Below are 15,139 nucleotides of genomic sequence, written 5' to 3' on the forward strand. Positions count from 1 at the left end.
CTCAGTACATATAACTGTCTGTCTGCCTGCCTCACTCACTCCACCTAACTGTATGACTGGCTCTGTGTCTATCTCTCTGTCTCACGCACTCAGTACATAACACTGTCTGTATGCCTGTCTCACTCACTCACTCAGTACAAATGACTGTTTATCTGCCTGCCTCACTCATCACGGATCAGAGATGAATTTTCACTTTTTATGCTCAAAACACGTTTCAGGCCAAGAGAGGGCCAAAAGTTGATTTTGTGAAAGTAACATAGTTTCAAAGATATTCTTCAAAAAAGTGCCTCAGGACAGTTGATTTCACAGTTTCATGTCATTTCCATGCATATCTGCTGCTTTCAGCACTTTACTGCCTCGAGGTGCATTTTAACCTTTTATGCTCTTAAAACACGCTAACTTCGCAAAGTCCCTTGCTCGCTCTCTATCTGGGTCTTTTGAATGTATTTACAGTGAATGGCAGAATATGTTTTGAGATAACTTCTGTTTTTTTAATAGTTTGAGTTGAATTCAATGGGTGCACGACATTGTTCTTTATATTAACTGCAGTTAATGAGCCAGCCGTGGTCTGCCCGCTGCAGATGACATGCACGAGTCAGCAGACCCCTGAATCTCCACCCCCGTTGCTATACAGATTGCTGTTTGCTTGTTTATTCAAAGTTTATTCATATTGAACTTGACACACGTCCAAATTGCACCAAATTCGAAGAAGCACTTCATGGGGTCTCCAGACCCACCAAGTGTGAAGTAGTTTGCATGAGTGGTTCTCAGAATATGTGAAAAAGAGACAGATATTCCTTACTTTATAGTTTGATGTATTTTTACATTCCATACATTTTGCCAGACACTTTAGGTGAATGCTAACATTAACGCAAACCATGGAGATGGAAGCAAAATAGCCCAAATTCTCAAAATTGACCAGTGCATGAAAAACATTATTTTTACCTTGGTTGTCTCACCTTAATGAAAAGATCATGCCGAAAATCTAAAGTATCGCAGTCATTTGCTTCCAGGCCTGCTGTATTCTTTTAGGATCATGGTAACTAGGGTTGGTAAAGTCATATAGCTACGGGTATACAACAAAAACATCCACAGTCCACGATAAAAATCCTTAATGAAGTCGGGCGCTTTTATGCTCTGAGTTGAATTATTTTTAAACTCAAAGCGAGGCGCATACAGTACAAACATGCGAGCCGCTTGTCAACCCAAAAGCAGCATGTAGAAGGCTTCGTTGTCATTGAAAACAATAACAAAAAGCAACCCTTGACTTCTAAAACTCGCTCTCTCAACCCCCCCCAAAATGAAATACAAATTTCTGGTAATGTGATGTACTGTATAAATATAAAACTGCTTCGTTTGCGCTACCTTTAAATATAGAAAACAAACTAAATCAAATTAGTGGAATTACACATCATATAAACGTAAACACCTCCAAATGTATTACCTTTTTCCAAATGCTGTGTCATGCAGGTAATGAGAAAATCAGTGACAGGCTTGTCTACACCTTTGTTAAATAAAAAACCACAAAGAAAGGGGTTTTATCTAAACAGATGTACATCAAAATGCACTACAGTGTGTTTTGTTACGCGAAATATCGATAATCACTTGGAAGGGTATATTTTTTTCTAATATGAACAACACATTTAAGAGAGATAATCCTTTTATTAGTCCCACAGCGGGGACATTTACAGGATTACAGCAGCATAGTAGTTAGGCAAGTCAAGCTTAAGGGTTGCATCGTCACTGTAGAGTCTTCCTAAGGAACTGAGTCAGGAGGTGATGAGGGAAACCAAAATCCATCTGAATCACCACAAAGCCCTGCAGCACAGAGATGGAATGGAAAATAGAGTAGCAATGTAACTACCAAGTACAATGAAGTACAATACAAAAAAGGACACTTGACGAGATGAAAAGTCAAGAGAACACTCACATCCCGAGGAAGCACCTCTGGGTTGAAGATGTCAAATAAGTTAGCTCCCTGTTTGTCCAACAGCCTGGTTAGCTCAATCTCCAGAGCTGGAACAAAACACAATGCAACATGTAACCATTACAGTTTCTACTTTCATATCGTGAAGCTACATTTTGATCTTGCTGTTGCTGAGCAATGCTGTTGATAATGATTGGTCATGTACTACTATATCAAAAATAAAACAATAATTACCAATTTTGCAACAGTCAACAATTGAAAATGAATACATTTGAGGAGAATATCGGCTGCGAGGAACCATTTGTTTAAATGCAATCCTGCCATGCTCATTTAAAACATTGGTACAGTCATTTCTATGAGAATGCTTTATGTTGGTAGGGTCAATAGGTTGAGGTTTATTTTATTATCCATATCTCTCTAGCCTTACCAGACAGGACCTTGGGAATGCCTATCTTCATCACAGCCTCTCTTATGAACTCCACGTGGTCCTCATCTAGCAGCTGGAAAAAGAAGCAGAGGTGATTCAACAAGTCCAGTCAAACATAAACACACAAGTGACATGAATGACAATGGTTTAAATGGGTGGGGGAAAATACTTTCTTTTGTGTTACTGATTATTTTTTGTTATCAGAATAATTAAATACTATAATATGCACTTTAAAACGTATTTAGTAAGGTTTAGGAAAAACATCACGGTCTGGCTTAAAATAACTACATAAACAAAAGTAAGGCAAGAAAACCACTTTATAAAAGGTTATTGCTTGTAGCAAATGTAAATATTAATAATTAATTAATATCTAAATATCTAAAGATAATTATAACTCAAAATTAATGAATTAAGTCTCAATCTCAGGGTTGCTCTGTTGGCTCTGTAGGCGAGCTGCAGGGGGTCCAGTAGTGGGTCAGTGAGGGTTTTAAGGTGAGACAGGACAAGGTGCTCAAAAGACTTCATAACCACAGAGGTCAGGGCGACGGGCCTGTAGTCATTCAGTCCTGTGATCCTTGGTTTTTTGGGGACAGGGATAATGGTGGAGGCCTTGAAGCAGGCTGGTACGTGGCATGTCTCCAGGGAGGTGTTGAAGATGTCTGTGAACACCGGAGACAGCTGATCAGCACAATGCTTCAGGGTGGAGGGGGAGGAGACATAGTCCGGGCCGGCTGCTTTGCAGGGCTTCTGTTTTTTATAAAGCCTCTTGATGTCTCTCTCCAGAATAGAAAGAGTCGTCACAGGGGAGGGGGGTGGGGGGGACACTGGGATGGGTGGTACAGAGGCATGGGCCCCTGCTGAGCTGGGGGAGAGGGACCTGGTGGTCTGGGGCTGGTTGATGGAGCCATGGGGGGTGGGGTCAGGACTGACCCATTGTCTTTCAAATCGACAGTAGAACTCATTCAGCTCGTCTGCCAGCCATAGGTCGTTCATGGAGTGGGGGCTTTAGGTTTGTAGTTGGTGATCTGTCTGAGGCCTCTCCAGACAGTAGCAGAGTCACTTGCTGAGAGCTGGTGTTGCAGTTTCTAGGCCCAGCTTATTGTGGTGTAACAGTGGTCTAGAATGTTCTCCTCTCTGGTTGAGCATTTAATAAACTGTCTGTATTTGGGGAGTTCATGGCTGAGTTTTCCTTTGTTAAAGTCACCAAGGACAATAACTAAAGAGCTTTGTCTGGCTTCATGGATGTAACTTTTGAATGCTTTCATGGAGAGAAATGTGGATGTTATTGCTGGAATCTGTGTGGAATGCTCGTGCTTCCTGATGTGTGATTTGCCCGGGGGGACGCAATGGCCCCATTTCGGAAGCATTTTCTGAGTACTTAGATCGCCGGTGGCTGCGTAAAATACAAGATATTGTGGCGGATCGTCTTAGTTAGTTAGTATAATAGTTTATAATGGTGTTTGCAGTGTATAAAATGGTTTACATGATTAAGTTGCTGAGACTTTTTTCGAAAAAAAATAATTAATTACTTTTTTTTATTTCTTTATGAAATTTGATTTCTCTCTTCGATTAAATGTCTCGCTCTGAGCCCCCATGGGGGCTCGCTTGGGTCCAAAAGGTTTTAAATCAGTCAAATTTCATGCATTGATTCCTGTGCCATTTTGGGCCTTCATGAAAAAATGCTTAGTCCAGCTTATTTTAATTTAACTATAGTATTTTCCACAACAAGAAAATGACTGTCTTACCGTTTGATTTTGTAAGGACAGCTCAGCTTGTAATACAAAGACCCTAGAAAGGAATGAGGACCACCATCACACACACACACACCAAGTACAGGACATGGACTAGGAATTTGAACTGATATAATGGTGTGTACATAATATATTACGAATTGGTAAGGTTGCATTCGAGAATTTCTGTAACTTTTTAAATCATGCACTCAAACAATCAGATTAACTTAACACAGATGAGCCAGATGTGTGAAGGTGAAAGAAACAGTGTTTGAACGTCTGTTCCAAGTTCTCCACAATAACTTAGTTGTGTGTACCACCAAGTACAAATTCTATTGGGGACATTTGTGCCTTTATTCCCATTTGAACAATTATTACATTTCGCCCCTCTCAATGACTGGAGGTTTTTCACCTCACCTTCGAGTGTGGCCATTCAGAACAACTAATAAAACACTTATGAAATGGTTTGTTGGGAGAAAGCTGACATCTTTAGTGTGACTATCTGCCTATGTGTGAAAACAAGTTCTCTATCTACGTTTATGCAGAACAAGCAGTTTTCTGCATGATTAATGCAAAGATGGGGGGAGCTGTCACGAAACCAAAAAATATGGCTTAGACCCTTTTGGGTATGTATGCTGAATTTCATTTCAGATGGACTAAAAATAGGGATGCACATTTATAACCTTGAATTTGCAGGCAGGTCATTCAAAGCTCATTAAGTCTTGAAAAATGTAACAAGAAAGGTCTTACTCTGACTGGTTACCCTGCAGGAAGAGTTTCTTATCAGCATAGGAAGCTGTGATGTCAATGGCCACATCCTAGACATCAAAGACAAAGAGAAATCACTCACTGGTCATATTTTCACTTTTTAACAAAGCCTTTGGCAGTATTAAGCTTGAAGAAAGCTAGCATAGATGAGAAGTAACCTGTCATCAAGACCCACCATCATGTTCCAAATGTTTGCATTTCAGCTGACTTTGAAGTGGAACAGTAAGTTGTCAGACTACTGAAATGTTGATTTTTAGTTCAGTAGACACTGCACCTTTCAACTATTTATCCATTGATTTCAACTAATAATTTCAACTGATTTTCAATTATTTATTATTCATTTCAATTCAATTTATTTATATAGCCCAAAACCCAAAATGTTGCCTCTCAGGGCGGGTTGTCCTTGATGATGTGTCCTTGGGCAAGACACTTAGCCCAAAATTGCACCTGCAGGCTGTGCCTGGGGTGTATGAATGGGTATGAATGTTAGTTATTTCTGATGGGTAGTGTATAAATGGGTGTATGAATGGTTAATAGTTGTATGGCATTTCAATAGGCAGGTCTCTGTATACAAAGATTCACTCCAGGTTACAGGGAAGGTTGCTGGAGTGGATTATGTTTTAATAATGGAAAACATGTTTTTTCTTTTTTCTTTGGAAAGAGTTTGACTGATAGACAGTGGCGGTTGGTGGAACATTTTCTTGGTGGGGCTGTGCCACATCCAATCAATTTCAGCAAACATCCCAGTATGATTTGATGCTTGTTTCCGGGTTACCTGTTGTGCTCTGCGTCTCGTTTTAAAGGAAAAAACAAAAAAAGGGATTTGCAAAAACGAAATTCGGCTCGTTATTGACTTTGGTTCTTTGTTTTTTTTCTTTTTTGAATTCAAAAACAGAAATACGACGGCCCATTTCCGTTTTCTCGTTTTTGGTTTGAAATGAAAAATGAGAAAACCATGGTATCTCCGTATGTTCGACTGAACAGTAAAACAGACTATCAAAACGTACACGGACCCCGCTCTCTGGCAAACAAGATGCTTTCTGCTTCTGAACAGAGCAAACAGACTATTACAGATCCGCATTCCTCTGCTTCACTGAAACCCGGCTTAGTGAGCACATCCAAAAATCTCTTTCGAAAGACTGGTGTCGACCCACCAGAAGGACAACAAAGAAGTTCTGCTGGAGCCCCGCATGTTGCCTTCTGAGCACACAGGTCAGTGGAAGGAGCAGTCAATAATGAACTTATTATACCCAAGTGCTCTTCAGAGAGATCGGGGAAGCCATTGGGCCCTGCTGCTGTTGATTTTTTGAATGAAGATTGTCACTGACTGTGATCTGCAGTTGATGACCAGGTTTATGGTTGTACTGAGGATCAAGATAATGCTGGTGTCCATGAATATGTTGATGTCATATACCAGTACAGTCACATTGATGTTTACACCATTTATTCAGTGCTGTTCTCTCCCATTATTTGTGTATTACCTTGAGATGTGTATGTCATGTGTATGTATTGTCTCACCTTCAGAAATGTATGGTGGCACTCAGTTTGCGCATAGGGGGTTCGATAAAGTATTTCGTACCACACTACATGATAGGAAGCTTCATGGTGTAGTGAAGAAAGAATGTCTTGTGGTAGACTTTCAATCAGATGTCTGATAAATGTTCTGTCAGAAAAAAGCAAGGAAGAGTAAAGCAAAATACCGTTTTAAAGAAGAGTATTGGTGTGTCTTGAGTCCCACAGTGAAGCTCCCCAGAGGCCATCCCCCAGACAGTCGTACCAAAGGTGGAGGTGTTTAGGTAGGGAACAGATGAACTCCACACTCTTAGCTGTGGAGAACCTGATTCCAGCAGACACTAAATACACAAAGGCAATATGTCTCATATGTCTCATCTCGCCTTACAAAGGTGTATGTGTTTGTATTTGTAGAGATAAACAGGTTTTCCATATTACCTCTCTCATAAATTCAGGCATTGCACTGGAGAGATTAGTCTTGAAAAGTTCCTGAAATCACATTTATCAATATCATTTAAGTCCCAACAACAGATAAAACAGCCACAATGTAACATTAAACATCTGTGACAAGATGTCCTGGTTAGGAAAGATGTACAGGCACAAAGCACAAGCTCCAATAATGTCTCAGTAGTAAGTACCAACATACCACACGCCATATTTGAAAGTGATGTACTTACAGTGAGTTCTGCTCCAGAGATGTTGAGTTGGAGACGGCTATCTTGGTGGGCAGCAGTGAACATGGGGTTTAAGACCTGGTCTGGGGTTCAACACAAGTTATATAGCAGTAACAGACACCATTTTACAAACAACAAAGAAAGAAGATCATCTTGATAACTGAGACACTGACCTACACTGCTGCCTGTGAGCTTCTGCTCTTTGGCTACCATACTGGAGTAGCGTGAAGTTAGACATTTATTCCTGAAGTTATATTTTTTCCATGGAGGTTATGTTTTAAAATGTGCATAGATTACTTTGAATGATTAACAGGTATAACAACAGCAATTCAGAGACTTAATTTGACATTAGAGCAATGCCTGAAAAAACATGGTGGACATGGTGACTGCATCACAAAAGTGATTCCATGTGTTCACTACATATAGAAATATATTCTGTTGAAAATCAAGCGTCTACATAATTTAACCAAACTAAAAGTTGCTATGGAAACAATATCCTTGACAAAGAAGGAAGATTATGGTAATGGTAAAAGGTATGTTTGAGGTTAGGCAACTAAAACATTAGTTAAGGTCAGGGAAAGATTCAGGTTACAGTTAATAAAAGTGCTAAAGTTAATTGCAGGTCTGTCACAGAATGCAAAGTGCAGGTGAAAGTCCACCCCGACCCTGACCGCATTCTCCACCTCGCTACTTGAAGGTTACACGTCTTCCTGCACTGGCACTACAGTACGAGACTTGACTACACGGATACTATATATAAATATAAATATAAATGCAAAGAATTATTTTGATGCAATTGATTCTATTGTAAAGAAATGTCATGACCAAACATGTATCAGTTTTTCATTGTTATTAACATCGAATCTAGAACCTAAATCCTTAAATAAACAAGAGCATTGAGACTCGACACATCATTGGATACTTACTAATGTGTCTTTTCGTTCTAATGTACCTCTACTTTCAAAACTCAAAAGACAATGTAACGCCATCTGCTGACCTGAGATCCAAAAGTAGAGCATCCTGTCTTCAGTCAGCTGACTGGGGTGGAATACAGAGTCATTGATAACAGCGGAAGCGTTGTTGTAGTTGGCCAGCCCCTGTAAGATTTATGAAAAAAACATCAAAAAGCCAAGGGATGAACAGAAAGACAACTATATGAACTTTTACACCTAAAAGAAAGATCTACATGTACACTTCAATATGAACCGTTAAACTCTGAACATTACTGCTCTCCAGGTATTATAGAGAGGGGATCAGATGTATAGAAATGATTGGGGTGGGCAGAGGACTGACCAAGAGCTGGACTTCCATTGGATCTGATGTACTACAGTCCAGTCTCCCCGAAACAATTGCGTATCAGCAATGTTTGACAAAGTTGACAATTTCTCTTAATGTCTTTACCAAGTACCTTTATTTGACTTTTCTTGTCTGATGATTTCAAGACAATTGCTATGAGATATGTTTGTGCATTTTATTTGAATACAGGTTCTATTTACCTTGTGGTACGATTCTATGTAGTTCGCATTGATGACAGGAGCAGCAGTTACACCAATGTCTACACTGATGTCTCCAGAACTGAGGAACTGATCTGTAAGCACACACACACACACACACACACAGTAATATTAATTAAGAGACATTCCAGATAAAGAAAATATTTCTACGAATCAGATCATTATTTAACTTATGGATTCACACAAATGGTCACCTGCTGTGTCCTGTATGAAGTCAGCCAGTATGTTTGCCACCTTGTTGATCTCCTTACAAATCTGCATTTGAGAACAGACTAATCATTGCTGCAGTATAACCTTAACATGCTAGTCAACATTTACTCTCACTACAGGGCTGAAAACGTGTTCATGAAAATGTAGTTCTGTTTCTCTCGCCCTCACCTGTCCCTTTATGGCCAGTTTTACAGTAAAGGTAATGAAGTCGGTGAAGACCTTCCTCAGCCAGTTTGGTCTGACCAAAAATAGCAAACACACAGCATGGTCTTATACTTATTCTTTTGTGCTGTTGACAGCCCATCAGGGTTCTGTTTTATAACTTACTCTTTGTCGCCCTGCAGATGCAGCTGGAGCTTGTGAAAATGAAGATAACAGTCGGATGTGTCTGCTGCTACCTTACCGTCTCTGCAGTCTGAGAGCGGAGACAAACAGAAATAACAGAACAGACGGGAGAAGATATCAGGTGAGAATAAAGACAGTTGGTTGATATTTGTCGATATTATGAAGTGCTTGAAGTAGAACAAAAATGTTCCAGTATACTGAGCCAGCAGCTGCCTACCTTCTGAACAAGTAATATGAAGAAGTATTTTGGATTCTACACCACAGAGGGAAAAATCATGGATAAACATAAGGCAGTTTGCTGAAATAAAAAATGCCTCTCCCTAACGATACCACGACAACAAATCTGAAGTCATCACTTCCTTCTCACACAGACTCCTCCCCCACCTATTGCACATTTTCAGGGGGCGATTGGGTGCTCGTGATTGGAAGAAAGTATTACCCATAGAGTCCAGCAGAGGGCTCAGTCTGTGCTGATAGAACTAGGGTGATAATATCATAACATTAGTTAACTTCTCACTCAGTAAGGAGGCTGGGCTAAAACAAATAAATGAAGCTACATCCCTTTTCCTATTTAGTTCAGGATTAAGCAACACGTGTTGCGCTAGAATTCATTTAAATGAAGTACATGTTCTCACTGGTATCTGACTGAATCCATGTCAATGAAAACCTTGCCACTGTTAACCTTTTGGCTTTGTTAAGAGATTTGCCAAAGGTGCACCTGGGTCAACCAGGAGTTAATGGTATGCACTAGGAAGTATGAGAACTCATGCTAACAAAGATGTGAATTGACTACTGGTACAATTCAAGCACTGTTTTTAGTGCAGTTGCTATCGTGCCTCAATCCATGAACACGTACAAAAAACAAGGTACTCACAAAGTTTGGGGTTTATTCCGAGGTCAATCTGAGATTCAATTTCAAAGTCAATTGAATGTGCAACGTTGACACTAGATGAAAAAGAAATACAAATTGCAAATAAATACAAATCAATTTACTGGGAAAATGTTGAAAGAGCAACATACAGAAAGTTAAGCTAAATCAACAGGAAAACAGGGAGAGGAGTAACAGTGAAGATTTCAATGTTTGACTGAGATGTAATCTGTGGGAAATGCAGTGCCTGAACACAACAGCAATGACCTCTGACACTTTAGCACCAACTGAAATTCTTGTAAAATACAACTTGCAACGTTAGTCCAAAATGTGACCCCTTTTCTGCAAGGCAATTAAAGAATGTCCAGAAATACTAAAGCTTTATTTAAAACTAGCACAAATAGAGAACAATCATTAAGTCCGAACAATAGCTGAATAATGTAGCTGTATGTATCTAAAGATTGCTAACATAACAGCAGTCAGAAACCATAATAGCTCTGACCAATTAAGAAATAGCAGCAAAACCCCTGAGTGTACTGAATTGAGCAATGATGTGTTTTGTTGCTAATGTAAACAACTTTCAACTGTTTCTGTATTTCTTCTTTCAGAAGTTATATTGTCTTACCTGTATTTTTATAGTGTACTGGGCACCAGGTCCGTATTCTGAATTCCTATCTGAATTTTGAGAGTTCTTATCAAGTTTATTCAGATAAAGTAATTGTTCTAGGTGACTATAATATTCATGTGGATGTCGATAATGATAGCCTTAGTACTGCGTTTATCTCATTATTGGATTCGATTGGCTTCTGTCAGAGTGTACAGAAACCCACTCACTGTTTTAACCACATCCTGGACCTGGTTCTGGCTTATGGCATTAAAATAGAAGATTTAATAGTCTTTCCACAGAACCCTCTTTTATCGGACCATTATCTAATAACTTTAGAATTCCTACTAACGGAGTGTACGCCATTAGGCAAAAGTTTCTACACTAGATTTCTATTTGATAGTGCTGTAATTTAAAGAAGTGATTACATCTGCATTTAACTCAATACCATGTCTCAATATAACAGAGGACTCCTGTGCTAACTTTAGTCCGTCCCATGTTGATCACCTTGTCGATAGTGCTACAAGCTCACTGAGAAGGACACTAGACTCTACTGCTCCTTTAAAGAAGAAGACAGTAAAACAAAGGAGGTTCGCTCCATGGTATAACCCTCAAACACGCAAATTAAAGCAAACATCGCGAAAACTTGAAAGAACATGGTGTTCCACCAATTTGGAAGAATCTCGTTTAGTCTGGTGAGACAGTCTTCAGACATATAAGAAGGCCCTCTGTAATGCCAGAGCAGCTTATTACTCATCATTAATAGAGACAAATAAGAACAAGCCCAGGTTTCTCTTCAGCACTGTAGCCAGACTGACAGAGTATTCCTTCAGACCTCAGTAGTAATGACTTCATGAACTTCTTTAATGATGAGATTATAACTATTAGAGAGAACATTAATAATCTCCTCCCCTCAACCAGTACCGATCTATCCTCAAATAGAGTAACCTTAGAAACAGCTGTAACCCTGATATATGTTTAGATGGCTTTACTCCCATCGACCTTCACCAATTGACTTCAACAATGTCTACGTCTAAATGTACCGCAGTCCTTCTAAGTAGCTGTAATTAAACCTCTTCTAAAGAAGCCCACTCTCGATCCAGGGGTGTTGGCTAACTATAGACCGATCTCTAACCTTCCCTTCCTCTCTAAGATCCTTGAGAAAGCAGTCGCAAATCAGTGACTTTCTACATAACAATAGTTTATTTGAGGATTTTCAGTCAGGATTTAGAAAGCATCACAGCACAGAGACAGCTCTGGTAAAAATAACTAATGGCCTTCTAATTGCATCAGACAAAGGACTTGTCTCTGTTCTTGTCTTTTTAGACCTTAGTGCTGCATTCGACACCATTGATCATCACATCCTGTTGCAGAGACTACAACATTTGATTGGCATTAAAGGAACCACAGTAAACTGGTTTAAATCCTATTTATCAGATCAATCTCAGTTTGTAAACGATGAAACCTCGATGAACACCAACGTTAGTCACAGAGTTCTACAAGGTTCTGTGCTTGGACCATCTTATTCACCTTATATATGCTTCCTTTAGGCAATATTATCAGAAAACTTTCATTGTTATGCAGATGATACTCAATTATATCCATCGATCAAACCAGACGAAACCAACCAGTTCACTAAACTTAAAGCATGTCTTCAGGACATAAAAACCTGGATGACCTTCAACTTCCTGATCTCAGACAAAACTGAAGTTATTCTACTAGGCCCAGATCACCTCAGAAATCCGTCATCTAATGGTGTAGTTTCTCAAGATGGCATTGGCCTGGCATCCAGCAGCACCGTAAAGAATCTCTGAGTTATCTTTGATCAGGATTTGTCCTTTAACTCCCAGATAAAACAAATTTCAAGGACTGCCTTTTTTCACCTACGTAATATTTCAAAAATCAGGCACATCCTGTCTCAAAGCGATGCAGAGAAGTTAGTTCATGCATTCGTTACTTCTAAACTAGATTTCTGCAATTCCTTATTATCAGGCTGCTGTAGTAAGTCTCTTAAATCTCTCCAGTTGATCCAGAATGCTGCAGCTTGTGTACTAACAAAAACTAAGAAAAGAAATCACATCACTCCTGTATTAGCTTCTCTGCACTGGCTCCCTGTAAAATCTAGAATAGAATTTAAAATCCTTCTCCTCACCTACAAAGCCCTGATTGGTCAGACACCATCATGTCTTAAGGAGCTCAAAGTACCTCAGTAATCCTCTAGAGAGCTCCGCTCCCTAAATTCAGGGCAACATTTAAGAGTAGGCTTAAGACTTTCCTCTTTGATAACTCTTATAGTTAGGGCTGGCTCAGGTTTATAGTTAGAGCTGGCTCAGGTTTATAGTTAGGGCTGGTTCAGGTTTATAGTGAGGGCTGGCTCAGGTTTATAGTTAGAGCTGGCTCAGGTTTATAGTTAGGGCTGGCTCAGGTTTGTAGTTAGGGCTCAGGTTTATAGTTAGGGCTGGTTCAGGTTTATAGTGAGGGCTGGCTCAGGTTTATAGTTAGGGCTGGCTCAGGTTTATAGTTAGGGCTCAGGTTTATAGTTAAGGCTGGCTCAGGTTTGTAGTTAGAGCTGGCTCAGGTTTATAGTTAGGGCTGGCTCAGGTTTATAGTTAGAGCTGGCTCAGGTTTGTAGTTAGGGCTGGTTCAAGTTTATAGTTAGGGCTGGCTCAGGTTTGCCTTGGACCAGCCCCTAGATAAGCTGCTATAGGCCTAGACTGCCGGGGGACTTCCTAGGATGCACTGAGCTCCTCTCTCCTCTTCTCTCTCTCTTTCTGTATCAATTCAGAAATATTTGATATCAGATAATCATATCAGTTTCTTTGTCATACTGAAACCTAGCTGTGTCTTATCATTTGAAAGTCTTTCACAACCAACCTGGAAAACATTACAGCTAATTCCGTTTGTTATAGTGTATCTCACCAAAGGTCCGTATTCTGAATTTCTATCTGAATTCCCTGACTCTTCATCAACTTTAGTCCTTAAAACAGGTAAGGTAATTGTTTTTCCTTAATTGAATATTCATGTGGACCTTAAATGGCACTAATAGGACTAAATAAGTTGAATAATTACAAGTCGCATTAGTCAAGTCATATTATAACACCACCATAACACCATGCCACAGTATATTCGTTGTAGGATATCATTTTTTGTGATTATTTCGTGCTATTTTTGCTTTTCTCAGACAATCACAGGATTTTGAATGTGAATGAGTATACATGAATTGTTGCTGATCACACAATAACTCAGACTCACAGCCAGCTGCCGTATCCATACTGGATGTTCCCTCTGAAGACTGCAGACACATTGCCTATTTCCAAGGCGATGCCTTCACCTGGATGCAGTTCAAATGCACTCCGACCAATTGACAGGTTGTGAATCTCCAAACTGGGTGGATCAATAGATAATCATTACATGGTTTAAGGACATTTTGTTCCTGTCTATTTGTGTGTGATTGTGTGTGTCAACTTACTTGTCCAGACCATATATGACTCTGCCTATAAAGAGCAGCGATTTCTCTCCCTTCACACTTGGGTATCTGGCATGTTGGAACGCTGCCTCAATCACTTTAGTTGTTTTCTCATTCACTGCCAGAAGCACACAACCACGATATGGTCAAAAACACTTAAGGACCGGTACATGGCAGACAGCTGGGTATTCATAGGCATGTCAAAATACAAAGAAGATGTCAAAATGCAATAAGGGAAACACGATTACCCACTGGAATGCAATGTAGGTAGGTTGTTTAACAAAAGGATGAAATGTTACATTGATTAAATAGAATAAAGTACATCTTTGGAGGTGAACACCAAAATCCCACTCACACACAACAGCTGCAGGGTAGGTAAGGCGACATACAGCTCCAGTGAATCTGTATGCTGAAGCGGGGTCCTGCAGGCAGGCGTGGGACGCCCCAAACACAGAAAGGAACAGCAGCAGGAGCAGCAGTGGTGGGAAAACATCACGAGGCATTGTGCAACTGGATAGTTGACCTCTGTGAAAGTTTGTTGAGGTTTTTAACCCTGTGGGCATGTTACAGTTCACGTTATGTTTGTAAGTGTAAGTGTCTGAGTAGTATCTTATCTAATCTCACCTCAGTTCCGGAGTCCTGACAATTCTTCTTTTTGGTCCCTTTTAGACTCCAACTCCCATACGCTGTGGCTGCTTTGCTCTCAAGCATTTGTGTCTATGATTTTAAAAATGTCAGCCAGCCTTATTTGACTTTCCTTGGTCTTTGCTGAGAGGACACTACAGCCTACTAACCTTGTTCTGTCCTGTGTCAGGGAGGGCTCTATGTACTGCAACTATCCAGTGGAAACCTTGTCCTTCATCCAATCAGAGACGGCCAACGTGTGCGATTCACACTTAATGGCAAACACTGACTCAGATTTGTCTTTCAAAACAGGGTCCCCTTAAAGTAAACTGGTCAAAGTACAACCTCTTCTATGACACGAGTGCTACAAAAAAACAGCACAAACGGGCAGTCCTGCAATCTACTTTTGGTACGATCAAATCACGACACAGAGTAACTCAGGTGCCGTGTAGTCACAGAGTATAGCGTAC

At 40.0% G+C, this 15,139-nt stretch overlaps 1 protein-coding gene across 1 annotated transcript; it reads right to left on the reverse strand.

Moving 5' to 3' along the window:
- Nucleotides 1–1,676: 1,676 nt before the first annotated feature.
- cetp (cholesteryl ester transfer protein, plasma) lies at nucleotides 1,677–14,696 on the reverse strand. The gene is made up of 18 exons (XM_079163351.1): nucleotides 14,670–14,696; nucleotides 14,401–14,570; nucleotides 14,049–14,163; nucleotides 13,832–13,963; nucleotides 9,982–10,052; nucleotides 9,090–9,177; nucleotides 8,931–9,000; nucleotides 8,747–8,807; nucleotides 8,535–8,626; nucleotides 8,036–8,135; nucleotides 7,042–7,121; nucleotides 6,803–6,853; nucleotides 6,553–6,705; nucleotides 4,835–4,902; nucleotides 4,100–4,142; nucleotides 2,355–2,427; nucleotides 1,931–2,016; nucleotides 1,677–1,818 (listed from the first exon to the last, which is right to left on the reverse strand). Exons 2-18 carry the CDS (start codon nucleotides 14,546–14,548, stop codon nucleotides 1,741–1,743), a joined length of 1,509 nt encoding a protein of 502 aa, XP_079019477.1. The 5' UTR covers nucleotides 14,549–14,570; nucleotides 14,670–14,696; the 3' UTR covers nucleotides 1,677–1,740.
- Between the last annotated feature and the right edge of the window lie 443 nt (nucleotides 14,697–15,139).

This window comes from Pholis gunnellus, assembly GCF_910591455.1.
Source record: "Pholis gunnellus genome assembly, chromosome: 7".
NCBI classification, from domain to species: Eukaryota; Metazoa; Chordata; class Actinopteri; order Perciformes; family Pholidae; genus Pholis; species Pholis gunnellus.